The sequence below is a fragment of the Aedes aegypti genome, chromosome 1 (genome assembly GCF_002204515.2).
Source record: "Aedes aegypti strain LVP_AGWG chromosome 1, AaegL5.0 Primary Assembly, whole genome shotgun sequence".
In the NCBI taxonomy this organism is placed as follows: Eukaryota; Metazoa; Arthropoda; class Insecta; order Diptera; family Culicidae; genus Aedes; species Aedes aegypti.
Genome location: NC_035107.1, coordinates 189,685,249 through 189,706,463, shown reverse-complemented (window position 1 = coordinate 189,706,463; position 21,215 = coordinate 189,685,249). Strand labels below are relative to the sequence as shown.

Genomic DNA, 21,215 nt, shown 5'->3' with positions numbered 1-21,215 from the left:
TAATTTGATAACATTTTGATACGATTTTGAAATCAGATTGTTGTCAATCTTAAAACTAACTATTACTACCAAAAAATATGCGCAAAAGGCTGAGCTACACTATAGTCAGTCTGTACATTAGAAGAACAGCACATTAAAAACACAATTTTTTCCATTAGAAAAACAAAACAATCAAACGCATTAAGGTTTAGGTTCTTAAGTTTTCCTCGTTCGTCATCTATACCAAGGTCACCACGCTTGGATGCCCGCGTCGTCTTTTCTGGTTTGTTTTGGACAATGTGGTCGGCGAGCGAGTGACTAACCTTGTTTCAACTGTTTGGGCTGCAGTGAGAGCAGGTGAGCTGACTGGCTGATATAGCTAGCCTCCGCATTCAGCGTCCACCTTTTATTTTTTTTTCCAAAGTTTTGGTTTCCTTGCGTAACTTTTAATGCACGACGGAGATAATTAAGCGTCACGTCGCGTCATTCCACCTTTATCTGTTGCTGTTTCGCGCTCTATTTGGTTGAATATCTCGATGCCAACTCCAATCAGATTTTGACGGAGACTCGCGTGACGTCGTTAAATAAGAAAAAAATGTTAATCGTCGTATAGAAGCATTTTATTGGAATAATATTGGTGGATTTCGAGAAGGGTTTAGAACTAATAAAACAATATTTATCTCAGGTGTCGATACTGTTTTGGAATGGGTTTAAGGTTTATAAATATTAAACTAATCTATTTGTCATATGTAACATCTGCTATAACATAAAACGTTATCATTTCAATGTTGAGCTAACAATATGTATGAAAAAAGCAAACTTTCTAGTTATTCAGACTTTGGAGCATCTGGTTCCGGGACTTCCTTCAGCTGAGCAATCGGAGTCGTAATGTGAGTTCCATCACCTGTAGAAGATAGAAAAAATAATTAATTATCAATATATTATGCCAAAATATCATGTAACGAGTACAGAATAAGAAAACAGTTTTTTTTTTTAATTTTTAACCCTAAATTACCTAAACTGCTTAGCATATCTCATACATGGTATGCCTCACTGATATTCTTGAATTTTGCATTCTTTTTTCTAAATTGATTAACAGAAAATGTGTTATTTTATGTAATATGTTGTAGGTCTCGCACAATCAAAGTTACCCGCATTAACAAAGATACCCCGTTTTACGGTATTTATTACATGAATTAATATAAATCAGAAATTGTTACAATATTTGATAAAACCATAGGGCACTCACCATATTTATAAATTACCCTGCGCACCAGATCCTTTGATGGTTCCTTCATATCGTACGCCCATCCAATCTTCGCGAACAGATCCAACCAGAACGTGGTCAAGTTGGTCGAGTAGTTGCCCAGCTCAGCTGCTTTATAGTCCCACGGAAACACGTGATGATAATTGTGCCAACCTTCACCAAGTGCGACAATGGACACCGCCTTGTTTTCCACTGGCTGGATTCGTCTGTGGGAAAAAAGTGACTTCATTTGTTCGATCAGACTTCCGCATGATAGCTACTCACTTGTCGTAGGGCCGGTTTCCGTAGATATGTGCAGCGCTGTTCACTAGCCATGTGAAGTTCAAGGTCAGTGCATTTCGCAGCAGACAGTTGGCCAGGAATGACAGCACAAAGTCTTCGCCAAAAAAGTACCACGGTACCATCGATGGAATGATAAACGTGAACAGAATTTTCAGCGCTGTGAAGTACTTCTGGTGGAACTGAATAACCGGATCGGCCAGAACGTCGCTCATGTCAATCAAACGACCCTTTTTAATGCACTCCGGGTGCTTTCTCAGCATCAGCCAACCAACGTGGGCGAAGAAGAAACCCCGGTTCGAGTTGTGCGGGTCGGCATCGGTTTCGGAGTACTTGTGATGGATTCGGTGATCCCGGACCCAATCGTACAAACTGTTCTGACCGGCCATGCAGTAGCAGCACATCAAGATGATTCGCAACGGAAGCTTGGCTTTGTAAGCTCGGTGTGTCCATAAACGATGCGCTCCACCGGTGACACCAAAACCGGCGCAGCCTCCAACAATGAATCCTAATCAGGAGGGAATATAATGAGGAATCTCCAATCAATCCGGCAAATGATATTCATCTATAAGAGCAACCCTGAGAATAACGCGTTTATTAATCCATAAGCGCACAAGGTATCCCGCAATTGTACACAGCAAACAAAAAATGTAATATCACATTGGCACCAATCATTCAAAAGATATGGTATTCAAGCATCTTCTCCGTGAGTTTGTAAATATTTCAACGGCGGAATCGAAAGTTATCGTGCTTTGAAGGTTTTGAGCTATCATGGAAAACTTTGAAGCATGTTAATATCCCAACATGCTTCAAATTTTTCCATAACGATGCTTCTTCTTCTTTTCTGGCAATACGTCCCCACTGGGACAGAGCCTGCTTCTCAGCTTAGTGTTCTTATGAGCACTTCCACAGTTATTAACTGAGAGCTTACTGTGCCAATGACCATTTTTGCATGCGTATATCGTGTGGCAGGTACGAAGATACTCTATGCCCTGGGAAGTCGAGAAAATTTCCAACCCGAAAAGATCCTCGACCAGCGGGATTCGAACCCACGACCCTCAGCTTGGTCTTGCTGAATAGCTGCGCGTTTACCGCTACGGCTATCTGGGCCCCGATGCACCATTATCAATTCGTGAACTAAACAGAAACCATCAAGATTGCATTAAGTATTCAAAATGTGGAATTAAAGCATCTAATCTGTAAATTAAATTTGAAGGTATTTAGTTTAGCATAGCATAGACCCTGCCCGCAAAACCTTTTTGAACCGCGGGCCATATCACAGAGTTATTATTGCAAGGCGGGTCAAAAACATTTCCATTTATTGAACGATAAAAGAACAAAATTTCTTACGGGAAAATTGGCAAGATATTTTTTTTGAGCAAACTGTTGAGGATTTAGTAAGAATCCCTCCCAGTATTTTACAACAATCTTACAAAGAAGTTGTGTTCAAAATTATACTTGAATTTATTTCAGGAAACGTTGAAAATGCTGCTCTAAATTTTGTATAAGAAATATGTCAAAGGTTTGGTAATACTGGCTTCTTTCAGATTTTTGTTTTGTAAAATTTCTCTAGAATTTCAATGATTGTTTTTCAGAGAAATGGAATCTATTAAAAAAATCTGGGATTCTTCTGGATATCTTTTAAAGATTCTTCCAGAAATCTTTCGGGGATTTATACAGAAGCTCTTCGGATTTTCTTTGTTAATCCATCCGATATTATTATAATAATCCTTTTGATATTTTCTCAGAAATCCATCAGAAGTTCTTCCGTGGAACTTATTCAAATATCCCTCTGAGATTCTCTCAGAAACATGTTTGGATTATTCTTCCTAGGACTAAATAAGAAATCTAGATTTTCACTTCCAGATTCTTCCGTTCAAACTCTCGGGATTTTTACGGAAATTCCCCTGGGATTCTTTCGTGAATCCCTATGAAATTCTTCCTTGTGCATCTGCGAATCTTGTTGAGAATCTTCTTTTCATGGAAATCGCTCCCAAATTTTTCTGAAAATTTCTCTGAAATTGTTTGGAAATCTCCATGCACTCTTGAAAAATATTTTCTTCAATTCTTACGGAAATCTTGATTGTTTCCAGAAAACTTCCTGGGATAATTTCGAATATCCGTTTGTAATTTTCCCGGAATTCCCTTTGTGTTTCTTGAGATTTTTTCATAGATTCCTAAAATCCTTGGTCGAATCTTCTGAAAATACCTCTTGAATCCAAATGGAAATCCCTTAATAAAACTTCTGGACAGGCCTCGGGACTCAGCTGCAGCTGGGTGCGCCTATCATTGAATGGGAGAGTCGTTGCGGTGAGACCGAACAATACCTCTGAGGTTCTTTCGGAAATCTTTCTAAGAATCTTCTGAAAGATACTCTTAAATAGTTCCGAAAATTCCTTTTGAAATTCTTCCGTTAATCTTTCTGGAGTTCTTCTGAAAATCGCTCTGAAAATATTTTTGAAAATGAATTCTTCTGAATATCTTTGAAATTCCTGAAAATCTTTGAGGGATTCTCGTGACATAACTTCTGGGATTCTTTTGTATATCAATGTAAAATACATTCAAAATCCATTTGGAATTCTTCCAAACATCTTCATGGGATTCTGTCAGATTTTTACGAAAATCCTTAAATATTTGTTTGAGAAATCTCCCTCGAAATCTTTCAGCAATTTCTCTATGATTCTTGCAAATCGACCTGCGATTCTTCCGAAAATCTTTCAATATTCCCAAAAAAATCCAAAAAGAATTTTCAGAAAGATATATTGAAGAATCCTAATTGTTTTTTCCGAAGAATCCCAATGGTATTTCTGAATAAAAGATTTATGGTATAATATTTAGAAAACTTTCGGTAGAATCCTTGAATGATATCCGGAAGAAATTACAGTCGTATATCTGGATGAATCACAGCAGGTTTTACGGAAGAATCTCAGCAAGATTTCTTGAAAAAATCCTGAAAAAAATGTTTGGGAGAATCTTTGAGAGATATTTTAAAGCCAGGACTTCGAAAAGGAATCTAGGGGTGAACCAGAAACATTTCCGAAAGAATCCTAGGGAGATACTCGAAAGAATGATCATAGTTTTCTTGAAAAAATCAGGATGCCCCTGGATCCTAGAAGTAATTTGGGGAGAGTTTCTGCAAAAATCCTCGAATCCAGTAAGATGGATTTGGAGGATACTCAGAAAGATTTCCGATAGAATTCCGAAAGGTTTTCCGAAAGAATCCTTCAAAGATATCCGGAATTGTTGGAAGAGTACCAGAAGTATTTCAAGGACAGTGAGCATCGTACCTTCGTGCTGTGCGTACAAGAATTCTCTCTGCTCTTGGAAGTTTTTTTTTAACTACCTAAAGCAATAAAACAGTACTTTTCAGAGCTACAAAAGCAGTACTTTTCAGTACTACTTTTTCGAATGTATCAACCCAAAGAAAATCCCTTGCCGATATCGTAGCTGGTAATTTGAACTCCTCCCATTTACATACTATGAGTACCCGTTTTAATTGTTTCAAATCAAATGGAAAAAACCCTGCCGCCACAGGAAACTTCTACTCCACCTCTTCGTCTACCGAAAATTCTAACGGAAAATCTTCAGATAATGTACCCACTTCAAGTGATATGTCTGCCTCTGATTTTAATTTTCTAACTGAACAATTGAATCTAATGATTGATGCAATGTTCAAAGCCACCACTATGACTGAAACAGTCCAAGTTGGTGTAAAATTAACTAATCAAATTGTTATTATTGTTACCTTTTTTTTAAATTGTTATTATGTTACCTTTTTCTAATGGATCCAATAAATAATAATTTAATTTTTTTAAATTGGAATGCTCGTTCTTTGAATAGTAGAGAGGACGAGCTGTTTTATTTTTTTTACAAATAATAACGTGCATATAGCAGTTATTACTGAAACATATTTAAAAGCTGGATCCAAATAAAAAAAAAAGATCCTAACTTTTTTGTTTATCGTAATGATCGACTTGATGGGGCATGTGGGGGAGTTGCAATCATCATTCATAGGCGTATAAAACATCAACTGTTTTCGTCATTTGAATCTAAAGTTTTTGAAACTTTAGGTGTTTCTGTTGAAACACAGTTTGGTAAATATACTTTCATAGCTGCATATTTGCCTTTTCAATGCTCTGGACAGCAAGTTAATTTGCTCCAAACTGACTTGCATAAATTGACTCGCAATTAGTCTCAATTCAATACCTTGATAGCCCTATATGTTTTTCCTCTTCTAGAAATCCATCTACGATTGATTTGGTCTTAACCGTTTCTAGTCACCTCTGTAGCCAACTGATCACTCATGCTGATTTTGATTCTGATCATGTCCCTGTTACATTTCAAATATCCCATGAAGCGATTCTCAATCCTATCAACTCCACTTTCAATTATTTTCAAGCCGACTGGAATATAAATGAATCATTAGGGTGATTCAAATTTTAAAAAATGTTTGAAAATCCAATCTCCCATATGCTCCTTACCATCTTTACCATGAAAATAGTGTTCTGTGAAATTTTCAGCTTCCTAGGTGATGATTCAAGGGTAGTCCAAAGACAATGTAGATTTATATGGAAATCACTATGGAGAAATTTTGAGAAATGTTCCAAACACGCTAGTACTGTAATGCAAGTAGAAACTTATCATCCCATATTGAAAACTCATTCTTCAAACTTCAACGAAGGATGTTGTTGAAGAAACAAATCCCTTTTGAGCAAAATTTGTTTGAATTTTTTTCACATGTTTGCAGGGCTATAATCCTATATTAAGCTAAATAATAGCAAACAAACTCATGCATATCTCTTCTGCTATCCGTCGGATTGAATTTCTCCCTTCAGCAAATTTATTTTTTATGATTTGAAGAATGAGTTTTTACTATGGGATAATGACTTTGTACTTACATTACAGTACTAGCATATTTGGAACATATTGCAAAATGTCTCCATAGTTATTTCCATATAAACCTACATTGTCTTTGGGCCACCTTTAAATCACCACCTAGAAAGCTGAAAATTTCACAGAGCACTATTTTTATGGTAAGAATGGCTAGGAACATATGGGAGATTGGATTCTCGAACCTTTTTTAATTTTGAACCGCCCTAATGAAACATAGATCGACTCTAATCTTGATGTTAACATTTCTTTACATATAAAGCTTGATATTGACAATGCTCTTGAAACTTTAACAAATTCCATTGTTGAAGCCAGGAGCATTGCAATTACGAAATGTGAAGTAAATTTTTAATCCTTAATTTTAGACGATGATCATAAACTCTTGATCCTTAAAAACGTGAGGAGAAGGCAATTTCAGACCAATCGCGATTCTGCTGTGAAAATTATATGGCAGGATTTGCAGAAAGTAATTAAAAGACGATTTTCACAACTAAGAAACAAAAATTTCCTAAAAAAAACCTCAGAAGCCAATACCGGCATTGAACGAGGAAAACAAATTTGATTCGTTCCAACAAATCTGAAGGCTATTCTACTGGTCTGGCTCTTCTAGACATAGAAAAAGCCTTTGTCAGTGTTTGGCATGAAGGCTTGATTGTTAAATTAAAACACTTTAATTCTCCAACATACATTGTTAGAGTCATTCAAAGTTATCTGTCAAATCGTACACTTCAGGTTAATTATCAGAACTCCAGGTCTGACAGACTTCCTGTACGAGCTGGTATTTCTCAAGGCAGCATTTTAGGACCAACATTAAACAATATTTTCACATCTGACTTAGCTGAGTTACCTCAGGGATGTCAAAAATCTTTGTTTGCGGATGACACAGGCCTCTCCGCCAAAGAACGAAGTCTGCGTGTCATCTGTAGTCGATTGTAAAAAAGTTTGGATATTTTTTCTCATACTTGCAAAAATGGAAGATTTCTTCTAATTCTTCGAAAACTCAACTAGTAATATTCCCACATAAACCAAAAGCTCTTTGAAACCTTCATGTAAACTTATTGTCACTATGAGAGGGATACTAATAAATTGGTCAGATGAAGTTAAGTATCTAGAGCTCATGGTAGATAAAAAAAACACTTTCAAAAATCACATTGAGGGCATTCCAACAAATTGTAACAAATATGTAAAATGTCTGTATCTTCTTATTAACAGAAAATCAAAACTATGTTTTAATAGCAAGATTTTGCTCTTCAAACAAACTTTCAGGCCTGCCATGTTGTATGCTGTACTTATGTGGACTAGCAGTTGTAATACCAGGAAGAAAGCACTGCAGAGAATTCAAAATAATATTTTGAAAATGATTTGGAAGCTTCCTTCTAAAATTATGAAAAAATGACATTTGTTCCAATGTTTCAACATTGGATATTATGTGTAACTCATTAGTACCATACCATTTTAATGAGTTACACATAAAATCCAATGTTGAAATATTGGAACAAATGTCATTTTTTATAATCTTAAACATAAATCGTTAAAATCCCCTATTGCTAAGATTAATGCGTTTTATATCTAGGATAAGTTAAGTTAAGTAACTGAAAACTCTTGAAAGCAGGTTAAATCAACTCACCTGTAAAAAAACTGAACTGATACGGCAAATTAAATGTAATATGTTGTTAACAAAATGTTAATGAAAGCTTAATTCAGTTTTAGCATTACATGTTCATTGGACTTGCAAGTACAATTCAATTTGTGTCAAGAGCTATTTGCGATATAAGCGTTGGGTGTATCTGTCCTCAATATATGACGCAGGGCGTTAACAGGTTAAAAAGATGTAAACAAACGCAAAACTGCTCCAGTTGAAACTTTTCATCTTGCTTCAATGCCACGTCCAGAGCACGCAATTCGCTGCCGAATGATTGCATAACGTTTTTTTTTTGGCGCTGCTGGACCACTGGCAAACTTTTCGTTTGGTTTTACCCAGCTTGCTTTTATTGTTTCCCGTACCATGCCCGTACCGTGCTTTCAAAATGCCTAAAACCCCACTCTCAGGTGTTGCGTGCAGAAAAAGACGCTAGACATTAAACCAGTTTTGGAGATTTGTTTGCACTAAAAACCTGCTTGAGATGACAAAAAAGCATATGAAATTCGCATAGCAAATCTGGTTGACGTCTGATTCTGGTTGAAATATAAACTTCCTTTATTTCGCATTTTGTCATTTGCATTTCAAAGACAGATTCTAGCTTTTGAAGGCTAGACGAAGATTTGCTCTGACTTTGATTTCAGATATCCTATTTGAGTTACCACCCTACTGGGTGCTTAGTGTAATTACAAAATTTGCACAGTTTTGAGCTAAGAACTTTTTTTTGCCAATGCACAATCGTTGGCAACAATTTAATTTGGTAAAGGCAATCATTATAGCCTTTATCGAAGAAATATTCAATGTTAATTTTTGTTGTTGTATGTGTTTTTATTGTTCTGAGAGACTATTCTTATATTGCGTTACTTTTCAAACCGTACATTAACATAAGTTATTATTTTAAACTTTAATATAATTTGATTAAAAACACGAAACATGGATTATTTTTTATTAAGTTCGATCAAAATGTGTACAAAACGTGGATAAATGGTATATAATGAATGTAGTATAAGAAAATATTGTAAAAATTTATGCAATATGTTGAAATTTTCAAAATTCCCACTTGGCATCTCCTCCTCCATTAAATGTCAAGGTTGTACCAATTTTGAAACTGGACAAATATCCTGTCAATAATCTTGCTTTTCTTTATCAAAAACTTAAAAAAAAAGTTATTTTCAAAAAAAAAAAAAAAAAAAACGAAATGTCATAGGCGTATAAAACATCAACTTTTTTCGTCATTTAAAACCAAAGTTTTTTGAAGCTTTGGGTATTTCTATTGACAGCATAGTAAATATACTTTCATAGCTGCCTATTTGCTTTTTCAATGCACTGGGCAGCAAGTTGAATTGCTTCAAACCGGCTTGCGAAAATTGACTCGCAATGAGTCAAAAAATGTTGTCATTGGTAACTTTAATGCAAAACATCGGTCATGGAATAGTTCACAAAGCAATTCCAATACATAACAAAAGCATTCAACAGGATTCGGCTTGAACGTTTGACTTTAAAAATCAAAAACTTTTATATTCCAACACATGTACATAACTCAGAATTATTTGGAAAATCAAACACTTCAGGTAGAACTGGTGTTCCTGAAGGCAGCATTCTGGGACCAAAATTTTACAATATTTTTCACATTTACCTGTGTTTTCTCAGGGATATAAGAAAAATAATGTTTGCGGATGACACAGGCATCTTTGCCAATGGACGAGTACTTATACATAAGGGTATGCGATATGGATTTTTTCCATGTCGAAACGAAACGAAACGATACGCGGAATATCTTGCGCTTATAATGACGAAACGAAACGAAACTTAAAAATGTTTCGTGCAACTCGATACGAAATCAAATATCTCACGGAGTTTTGCGAAACGAAACAAAATTTTTGAATTTGTTTTGCGGAATACACGTTTAAGTTGTTTTGTTTTTCTTGTCAAAAAGCTGGAAATTTGACAATAGGCATAACAAACGTCTTTTTAAATCCTTTACCATGTGGAAACCTTAGCGTTGCTCAGCGGAATCCTTACATGTTTTGGTAAGACCCTTTTCGGTTTGTTTGAAATCTTCTTATTAACTCTAGAAAGATTCGCGAATCAGGCGAAACTGACAAAATGTACACAATTTAAGAAAATATAGCGTTGAAATTGTAGCTCGATTGTCTATTCACTGCACTTGAACTTTTCCCCTATTGATAATTTAACTATTCAAAAAACGCAAATTTGTAGAAGACGAAACTTCATCTCATGCCAAACCACACACTTTATTGATTACGCCTGTGTTTTTGTTTATCAAAGTGATGGGCGCATCTGAAATCGAAATCAAAACACGGCGAGAGTAAACGGCGACACTGCAAACAAAAAATAAACAAGGCGTACATGGCGGGCTTAATTAATTTGAGTACGAAATAGCTAGGGGAATTGTAGGAAATGTGTGTGGTATTGATGAGGATTTTAAAACTTGGTTTATGAAATATGTTTTAATGTGAAAAGGTTAAAGTTTGAGTATATTTTCTCCAATTGGGATTTAAAATTGCACATGAAAATTTCATTGATTATTTTCTCATTGTTATTGATTTGTCAGATAGGCCCTAATCGCGAATTCCTCTAGAACTTTATAAGGTTTCATTTCAACATATCTGACACTCACACAAGGCAATGAGTGGGTTTAATTTAAATGTTACAACCAGTGAATCAATTGTCACCCAACATGCAGAAACAAAGACATTGTCACCTCCTATTCTTGTTGCAACAATTGCATCCCGCAGCATGAGTTTATCATCACTTGAACAGAATATGACAAAGATCGATCACCACGTGCGCAGCGATTTTATGGGCTTCGCATTGCAATTTTCGAGAACTTTCTCCGTGTTGGTAAACATTGACACATTATCAAACAGCATCCACAAAACAAATTTGGTTTTGTGTTTAAAATAACTGATTAATCGCAAGTTGAAAAGGTTGCAACAATGTTGCGCTCTGTGATTGTCTTGACAATTTTGCTTTTGATTGTGTCCTTTTCCGCGAAAGTTGCGACAAACGGTTGTGGGCGAGCTTGCTTTGTTGTTTGTTTTTCGTCTATTTTGATGATAGTTTGATTCACTGGTTACAACTAAGAAGTGGGTCGAAAAGTAGTTCTTCTTCTTCTTCTTCTTCTTTCTGGCGTTACGTCCCCACTGCGACAAAAAGCAGTTACAGACATTTAAAACAATCTCAAAAATATTGAGAGGAGCCCAAAATTAATTTGATTTTTAGAAATGCCTTACAATTTTTTAATCATGTGGATGTGATGTTATGCTAATATATACCATAAACATGGAATAATGATATTCATTTTTTTTGCTGTACTTTATGCTTTGTGGCTTAAATGAATGTGATTGGGGACACAAGTTGATAAGTGATCATGAAAACACTAAACTGAGAAGCAGACTCTGTCCCAGGTGGAACATAACGCCATAAAGAAGAAGAAAAATAAGTAGAACAAAGGAATCACTGGAATATTTGCTGTAGTATTGAATTAAATTAAATTAAAAAAAATCCATCAACACATAACAAAAAATCAATCAAGATAAATTTAAAACAACTGCAAAGGTAATAAACTCTAAATAAGATACTGCGACAGCAACTTAACCAGGATTGCCTGTTGGGGTTAATTTAGAAGTTCCTAATAAATTTTCTAGAATAGCCTTGCATAAACTGTGAATTAATTCTTGGAGGGATCAAATCTGGATGAATCCAAACTTTTAAAGTAAACCTTGTAGAAAATACTGAAGGTATTTCTATTATTTTGTAAAGCAAATAATGGAGAAATGATCCTATTCCAAAATCTGTGAAGGAATTTCTGGACGATTTCTGGAAGAATTAAGGATTGTTGATATTATCTCATTTTCAGATTCTTTTCTGACTACAAAATCACATTTTCACTAAATTTTGAGCCTCGAGTATTTTAAAAAATATTTGAAAATTTCGAAAAAAAATGTTTTGAACCTGGACTACATAGCATAGAGGAACCGCAAATAAGATTGACAAGTTCGCCCATGTTCGTTCAGATAATCCGTATTTCAATGAGCTAAATTGAATGTTTGGCTTTTTTTTTCTCGAGATTTAGATGTGCGAAAATCGAAAAAAAAAAATTTGCGCTTTTCTATTGTGAAATATCCTTGGTACCCCACCAAACTTGAATCTAAATCCGGAACCAATTTTGATGGTGCATGCAATGCATGAATCAAATTTATAACTGATTTGTGATTTTTACTAAAACAAATCATCAAAATCGATCGAACGATGGCGAAACTAGAGAATTTTGAAACTTGATGTCGGTATTGAAAAGGTTAAGACCTTTGCCTTGCGGCCAAATTCCAATACCGTAAAACGGGGTAACTTTGATAATGCGGGTAACTTTGATAGTGCGAGACCCCCAACATTTTAAACGAAATAACGAAGTTTCTGTCAATCAGTTAAGAAAAATGATTGCAAAAGTAAAGAGTATGAGTATGACACTTCATGCCAAAGCTGTTTTCGTTGGAATCAAGTGCATTTGAGGATTCTTATGCAAATATTAAAAATTTACAAGATTTTAGCATTTTTGCAACGCTTACAAACAATCTGTTCTACGACCACTATTTGATAAAGTCATAATGAGTTCGTCACTTACCCATGACAGCCTAGTTATAGTAGAACATGAATTCGGTCTCAAATCTCTTAGCGAAAACCATTTTTACAAACTGGGACCATTTTTGTAATCGAAGTCTGAAATTTCTATATAGCGTTAAACGCCTAGAGATATGCAACGCCCTATAAATGTTCCGTAATCCATTCAATCGTGTTCGATTTATCAAAGTTACCCCAAAACAGAAAACTGACTTTCGATTATATGAAAAATAATATATCCATTTAGAATAAATCTATCAAGTGCAATCGATAGCTAGGATGTCAGTACTTGTTTTAAGAATATAAATTGTAATTCTTTGAAACAGCATGCATAAATATGGAAGTTTTCTTCGAAAAAACTATCAAAGTTACCCCGTTTTACGGTACTTGTAATTTTATATTATCAATATTCGCATTTTTTTTTAATTGGGGGTCGTGAGGAAATTTTGTCACGTTATAAGAGGAGAGAGGAGTTGGTGGTGTGGTACAGCGTGAATAAACCTAGATTCATTTTTTGATATAAAATAATGTATGCATCTTCCTTGTTTAAGGTGGATATAAATCGAAGGCATACCTCAGAATTTCAAGAGCACAAATCTAACGAACCCGACAGCGGTTCAAGCTGAACACTTGATCGATTGGCCATCGAGTAACCAATCGAGATCCCATACCACAGCTATGAATCTAAGATAAGACGATTCCTAAAGAAACGCCAAAACGTATGCTTTCACTAGCACACCATTCGTTTGCCTCGCAGATAATTTGCTGTTATAGTGTTCTGATCCATGATATGAGTCGATTTGACCCATGATACGGACCCATATTTGACTGTAGCTGCTAGGAGTAGAAGCGAACGCTTTGCTTTTTTTTATTCGAAATTAAACTCGAATTTCGCGAAATTCCGTTTTATTCCGTTTGTTTTCAATTTTCCGTGGAAATATTTTAACAATTTGGCGAAACGAAACGAAATAGCAAAATACAAATTTCGCCTGTGCGAGTTCCGTGGAATTCCGCGGAATTTCGTTTCGAAGCGTATTTGACGGAATCATTCGGTATTTCGCATACCCTTCTACAGATTACGTAATAGATTGCAAAAATATTTCGATGCAATTTATTCATTCTTGCAAAAATGGGAGATATTAGAAGGAATCTAGTCTATTCTAAATCTCAACTTATAATTTCCTCACATAAAGCAAAAGCTCTTAATTTGAAACCTTCAACTCTACATGTTGTTATGTTAAGAGGGGTTCTAATGTATTGCTCAGATGAAGTTAAGTATTTAGGTATTATGCTAGAGAAAAACTCAACTTCTAACAACCACATTGAGGGTATTTAAGTTATATGCCGCAAGAATATGTTGTTATTTAGGTTGATTTTTTGGCATCAATTCTGCAAATGTTCAACCGGTTTTAATAATTCATAGCCCATTTTGAGATAAATAATAGGGTATACCTAATTGGTATAAGATTTTTAAAAATTTTCGTGTTTTAAATAAGTTCTTGTGTCCTCAAACTTTTGCACAATGACTTGAATGACTATTTTAATGATTTTGAAAAGTTTCTAGAATTTTTCCTCAAAATTTTAAAAATGCTCTTCAAAGATTATGCGAGAGAGTTATCGCAAAAAAATTGCCCAAAATTTTTTTTTTTTTTTTTAAGGGGGTGACCAAATCTTTTGCACGGGAGTGTACATCATTGGAAAGCTGAGCATGTTATACATACCAGGCCCACACAGTTACGGATCACCCACAGTGACGGATCACTTTGGCGTTCAACATCGGATAACTCGTTCAAAACATAAAAGTTGACGTAAAACATATTTTCCCATGTTATACTATTTGTCTTCTACCATTTGTAATGTTGAGCACAACGTTCAACCGCTAAATAGCGGTGTATTTGACAAATATTTAGTTGGTACCACACAGCTATCATTATATGGTCGTTTTCTGTATTTGATCCGTAACTGTGGGTTCATGGTGCAATATGTTAACATCAGGGGTGATTTTTTTTATTTTTTAATCACACTGAAGTAATTTGCGTTAGTTTGGTAAAATAGAGGGCGCTTTGATGCTCACTGTTTCCCCGATGGCTAGCTCAACTTTCACCATCTTATTTACCACTCAACCGAAGGCATTATTTTTCACCACAAAAAACTATTTAAATAGCGATTTTTTTTTGTTTCTCAATAATTTTGCATGTTTTTACTCTAGGAGGAGGAGGAGGCTGAAAATCTCGATAATTTTCGTAGATAAATTCGACTGGGATGTTTGAGATTTAAACTACGTTTATTTGGCTTTCTCAGTCATGGGAAAAAAATCAAAACGGCATAGCTATACATAGGTATAGCTATACTCTTGAAAAAGGCCCAATGCAAGAGTCGAAACGTCGGGCAAAGCAAAACATACCGTTTTGATTTTTTCCCATGACTGAGAAAGCCAAATAAACGTAGTTTAAATCTCGATAATAAAGATAATAATAATATTATTTTTTAACATTTTTTTCACAAATGCTCAAAAAACTTTCGGAATCTGCGTCGATATTGACTATTAGTAAACTTCGGCCGCCGTTTTGTTGTTAAGGCTGGATTGCTAATGACAAGAAAAGGAATCGCCTGTCTCAATGCGTGGAAAATTTATTGCCCATAAATGGTTCAGAAAATCACATTTTTCTGTTTGCAGTTCGAAGTTGAGAAGAAATGTCATTTCAAAGGGTACTCTCTGTAGAAAATTTCTCGACCCATTCAGTCAAGGAATTTCTTCACTTTTTTGAGTGAAACAGCATACTAAGCTGTAGCAGGCGTTGCAGATTTTGTTCTCATCTAATTTGACAGCACGATCAGTGCAAGCGAAGAAAACAAACCCAATGGACCGATGCACGAGTTCACTATCTGACGTTTGAGCGGTGCCGTGTTATTTACGTGACCATGGCAACAAGTGAATTCGGCACCGCTCAAACGTCAAATTCGTGAACTCATGCACAGGTCCATTGTATCGGTTCATGATCGGCAACGTGTCGCAAGTTGTAACAAGCTTAATAAATAACAGCAGAGAAAGAGAGCACCAATTAGGGAGCTTTGATGAAACTTTCTTTTCGCCCTAGCTATCATTGGGGGTTGTTTTTTTATTTTACTGACATGATGAACAATCGCCGAACATCCAGTAGCAAAAGTGTCCCCTAGGCTTAGAGCTTGCTTTTATCGGTTTATGCACTGTTGTCTCCCCAGATCAAATCAGAGCTGTAGCAAAAGATGATAAACATACTCTCATGATTGCAGATCATGATTGTTACAGAGAGCGATAAGGGAAAGATACTCTCAATTTGCTATGGATTCAATCTTTGATTGTTAGTTAATTTATAATAAAATGTGGTCTTGACAATGTCATATGATAAAGAGCTTCTCTCAAAAAATCATACAAATCAATTGAGTTGTCAAGAAGAGATATTAAAACACATTATGGTGTTTATTGAAGTTTTCAAAATCCTTATACTTTCGGATTGGCACCAGAAACATAAATGTTCATTAGGCAGTATTCATTTATAACGTAACGCTAAAATTTGAAATTATTGACCACCTCCCCCCCCATAACGCTTTTTGTATGAAAATTTCCAAAATTGTGTATAAATCGTAACGCTCGAGCCTACCCTCTCCCCTTCGAGCGGTACGTTATTTGTGGACGGCGCTTTACTCAAAAACGATTGCAACAATATGATTCATTTTTCAATAAGTGAACATGAGAAACATTCTGTAGCCTGATATATTCACATGAGTTATGGCTACGCGTCGGTGAAAACTTATGAAAAAATGTGCTAAAATTTTGAAAAACGAAAACGTCATAGTGATTTGATTTTTTTTGTGAAAAAATGATGCTGCTAGTATTATTATTAGTTTTCTATTCGTTCCATCATATTTGCAATAAAATCTTCAATCTTCTCATTACCTTTAAGTCGCATGTCATAGTAAAAAGCAAAAAAACTAATTATTACAAAATCGTACCCATGGTTTAAATGAAAATTAAAAAAAGGGTTTAAATACCGTGCTGCATCAAATTGTCGTTCCATAGCTCCCATATTTTTGTTTTTGTAATATATTTATTCAGTTCTGTTTAGTTTTATATAATAAAGTTTACAGGAGTTATGATTTTATAATTATTTTATAAAATTGAAATGCCTATACTTCGCTATGTAGATAAAATTTCAATGCATTTAAGTCGATATTGATATTATAATTAATAATAAATATGCCTCAATGACGGTAGATGTATGTTTAGTCCGCCCTTTGCATAAGGCAAGGCGAATTGTGTGATTGGAACGCGTATTGATTGGCCACTCCAAAAAAGAGCCAATCAACTATGTTATTTTTGCTGTAAACGTTTTGTTAATGGCCACAACTGATGAAATATATCAAATTTTTGATGATATATACGTGTTTAATAAAAGAACTTTGTGAGCAAGTGTCAAATTCGTCATTTTGTAAATCCATAACTGTTTTGAGAATTTCGCAATTGTTGACTCCCAATTTAGTTTAGTCATTAGTCTGATGGAATTAGTGAAGATAATGCCCAATACACCCGATTCTGTTTTTGCACGGGGAATGCGTACCGTGCAAAAAAGTTTTCAGTTCAAAATTTCAAAAACCGTGCAAAAAAAGTAACACCAGTTCTCGACGTTTCATGCAAAAATTAGGTTTTGGCGGAAAAAATGTATGGAAACTTTTTTTGCACGGCCGTGTAAAAAAAATCCGTGCAAAACAGAATCGGGTGTATTTAGATTTTATTCACGGGCTGTATCCATGGTATGATGCAGTAATCTTGTGCTCTGTAATGCCCAACATCTACTGAGAAAGTTTTGTTTAGGTTCAAAATCGCACCTGAGTGTTTTCCGAAACGCTCAAATGGTCGGTGTTCAGACAGACCGGACTAGATGATATTTTGACGTTCTAGAGAAACATTCAGAACTCCATCATTTCTGATTTTTTCGATGCTATTTCAGTACATATGTATAATCAAATATATAAGTTCCTTTATAACAGCCAACAATGCAAACATTTTGAAATTTCGAATGTCTGGGGTACATTTTTGTGGAACCATCTAAAAAACACTTGGTCCAGTCTGTCTGAACACCGACCAAATAGAGTTTTGTAATTACAGAAATGTCGTCTGCATATACAACTACAACATCATCCTTATCATAGCAGATTAAGTTTAATCTGTCAATAAGTGGTTGCAAATAATGCACAAAAAGGTGCATTGAGATAGGATCTCCTTGCTTCACTGAGCATCCTATTTCAAACGCAGGGGACAGATGACCGTTTACAAGTAAATGCGAGCGTGACCGAGAATTTATTTTCGATAACAGATCTATCAGTCTGGGATTTATCCCAATGGATCTCATTGTTCAATAAAGAAAGTTATGATCCACGCGATCAAACGCGTGGTCTAAATCAAACGAAACTAACTTGCCTTGACGCTTTCTATTCCGAAGGTGTAATATGCGATCTTTAATCGTGAGAACAGTTTAATAAAAGTTTCGCTTATTGTTCGAGCACTTTTGCAACTCACTAATCACGGTTGCTGGTGAGAATTAGTTACACGTCTTCTCAGTGAGAATCGAACTCATGACTCCCTGATCGCAAATCTTCACATCAATTTGTTCATCTAATCCAATTGCAAATTATATGTAATGTTTAGCTTTTCACTACTTTTTAAAATTTTAGATATTAGTTTATAATAACAGTTTAAGAGCGATATAGATCTCCTCAACGCACTCATTTTTAACATATTGACCGTTGTAGAGCTTTTCTATGACCTCCTTTGGGTCACCAATTATTATAAAAGGCTGTCCATTTGCGTGGTTTGGGGGAAGAGGCGTTGGAGATTTCTAACGCGCCATTCAAATTATTTTTAATTTTCATACAAAAAATCTTACATCAGGGGGAGGAAGGTTTGAAAACTGCCAAAATTGATTTACGTAATTAGGCTGATACAAATATTAATTTTCTTCTATGTCCGAGACCACTTGGAAGGTACGAGGGGGGGATTAAAATATATAAGGAGCAAAAAAATAAAAATGATAAAAAAAGTTATTTTTTCGAATTTTTAATTTTAACGATAGTTGTTTAACTTTTTCCTATCGTCATCAGGATCATTATTTTACCTGGGTTTTACTCTAAAAATTGAAAAAAAAAACCTAACTGATGTCAAAAAAATGAAGAATCTTTTTTTTCTCCCCTTCAAAATTTTCAGATTTTTTAAGGGGGGGGGGGTGACATATAAGAAAATTAATATTTGCATCAGCCTTAATGGACGGACCCTAAGATGGCACAGAGAAAGGACTGTGTTCTTGTTCCAGCGCCTGCAGAGAGTGTACCTACCACACTCTTCGAAGGGTATAAAAAGTGATACCATTCAATTAGAATCCTTTGCTGTGAAGAAGTTAGGAATGACAACTGTAAAAAACGAATACTTCATCACTTTTCGATAGTGACAAGGTAACACGACATACACTAAACAAAGGACGCGGGATATACCACAATAGATCAAATATTGGTCGCAGTGGTTTATGTTCTGAACAGAAAAAAAAGTAAATAAATCAATATCGAGGTACGAAATACCATATCAGGGAAGGTTGACATTTTTTTTTAATAACAAACAATATTGTTTTTTTTGTAACTTTGTGACTAGGGGGAGGACAGCTTTGATCTGAGTAGGCTATGCGCATCGAGCAACCCTTTGAGTTACTCACTTCTGCTCTGAAAGCAGTAAATGCAGTCAGATGTCAGTTTTGCTGTGATCGGGTTTAACAAATGTAGGATACGAGTGTTTTTTTTTCTGCGATGTTAGAAGTTCAGAATGTTACGAAGAAAACGCCATCATACCAATTGTGAAAAAGTTCGAAGAGATTGAAAATATTAGGGCTAGAAGATATTTTTGCCTAATTCAAAGTAAACATTAATCAAACCTCGAAATTTCAAGAGCACAAATGTAGGGAACCAGATAGTCGTTCAAGCAGAAATTTTGATCGTTGGTCGCTTGCAGGTGATTATCAATCGATAACATTTTCAGCTTGAGAGGATTGCCTTTCTGGTTTTCCAGATTTTTGCTCTGGAAAATTTGAGGTGTGGCTGTAATTTTCTTGCCTTAACCTCTTACTAGTTTTAGCCTAGTCCTGAGAACCGTGGCCTTCGTAAAAATAACTAACTATGTAACTACTATGTTTAAGAGTGAATAAAACAATGTGATATAATACTCTCTTAAATTAAATAATTGATTGAACACTCCCCAAAATCGAAGGCATTTTTTGTCGCATTTCTGATCCATTTTAGAACAAATTATCTGATATATGTTTCGCACTGTAATTTTACTTTAACGTGATGGTGCAAGGATGGTCCTTGCAGTACATGGCTGGCGAAGCCGCCCCATACTGCAACATAAATATCACGAGGTTCGTTTCGGGTTGAGGATGTAATGCAAATAAATAGCTCAATGAGCATTTCTAAGCTTCATCACTTTTGTCCCAGTACCTATTTGATGTTGCTAAACTTCACACGCAAAACTTATAGAAAGTGTTTGAATCCAGTTTTTAATTCAAAACTAAACCTCTGATAAGGTACGCCTTCCTCATACCTATGACATGATATGATTTTTTTTTTATCTCTGTAAAACAAACAACCAAATGGTTGATATCTCCACATGAGCAAATCGAGTTACTCTGAGTTGCTCGAAAGCAACTCATGCTCTCAAGATCAGTAGGCTGTCCCGTCCCTTGCTTTGTGATAAACCATTTCTTTATAAAATAATTTTTGATTGGAAATATATTTTACAATATACAAGTATAATTAACTGAAAAAGAAAAGCCATTTTAAAATATTTTGTGCTCTTTTTGACATTTTGAGTTGTGCGCAAATTTCTGAAGTCGTATGGTAATATTTTGAATGGTTTTCAAATATAGTGAAAAATAAAGGAAAAACAACACCCTGCTGTTGTATATAGAGGATATACAGAGCACTGTTAACCATTAAAAAAGTTTGTAAGTTCAACCCAACTTTTTTGGGACAGTGAAACATGTTGCTTATTAGTTTTCGATACAATGTTGAAACATTGGAAGAAATGTCGAATAAAATTATTAATAATTTCAAACAAAAAGCGTTGCAATCTTCTATTGTCACGATAAATGCGGTATATATCTAGGTTATGTTAATTGAAAACGTTTTTTCTCTTATAAGCAGATGAAATCAACTCACCTGTAAAAATTCTGAACTGCTACGGTAATATTACATTTCAAATATGTTGTTAACGAAATGTTAATGAATGTGTTTTAAACACAGAACACCTAGGTATAAGAAATGAATGTAATGACTCGAATAATTAAGAATTTAAACGAATGGATACAGCCCCTGAAACTCTATATCTTTAATAAACTCACACGATTCTCAATCAGTAGGGTTGGTACTTATATAGTAATCCAACATATCAGTCTCTGTGGAAACCCCTAGAATTCCGTTTCGATAGAATTCCATTGACGA

At 35.1% G+C, this 21,215-nt stretch overlaps 1 protein-coding gene across 1 annotated transcript in view; it reads right to left on the bottom strand.

Annotated features, from left to right (window-relative positions):
- Positions 1–604: 604 nt before the first annotated feature.
- LOC5565058 (stearoyl-CoA desaturase 5) overlaps positions 605–21,215 on the bottom strand; it is a 28,970-nt gene continuing 8,359 nt past the window's right edge. Inside the window, exons 2-4 of the mRNA XM_021855474.1 lie at positions 1,511–2,033; positions 1,229–1,452; positions 605–883 (exon numbers count right to left, since the gene is read on the bottom strand). Coding sequence (XP_021711166.1) covers positions 807–883; positions 1,229–1,452; positions 1,511–2,033 — 824 coding nt within the window. The 3' untranslated portion in view covers positions 605–806. The remainder of the gene's footprint in view (positions 884–1,228; positions 1,453–1,510; positions 2,034–21,215) is intronic.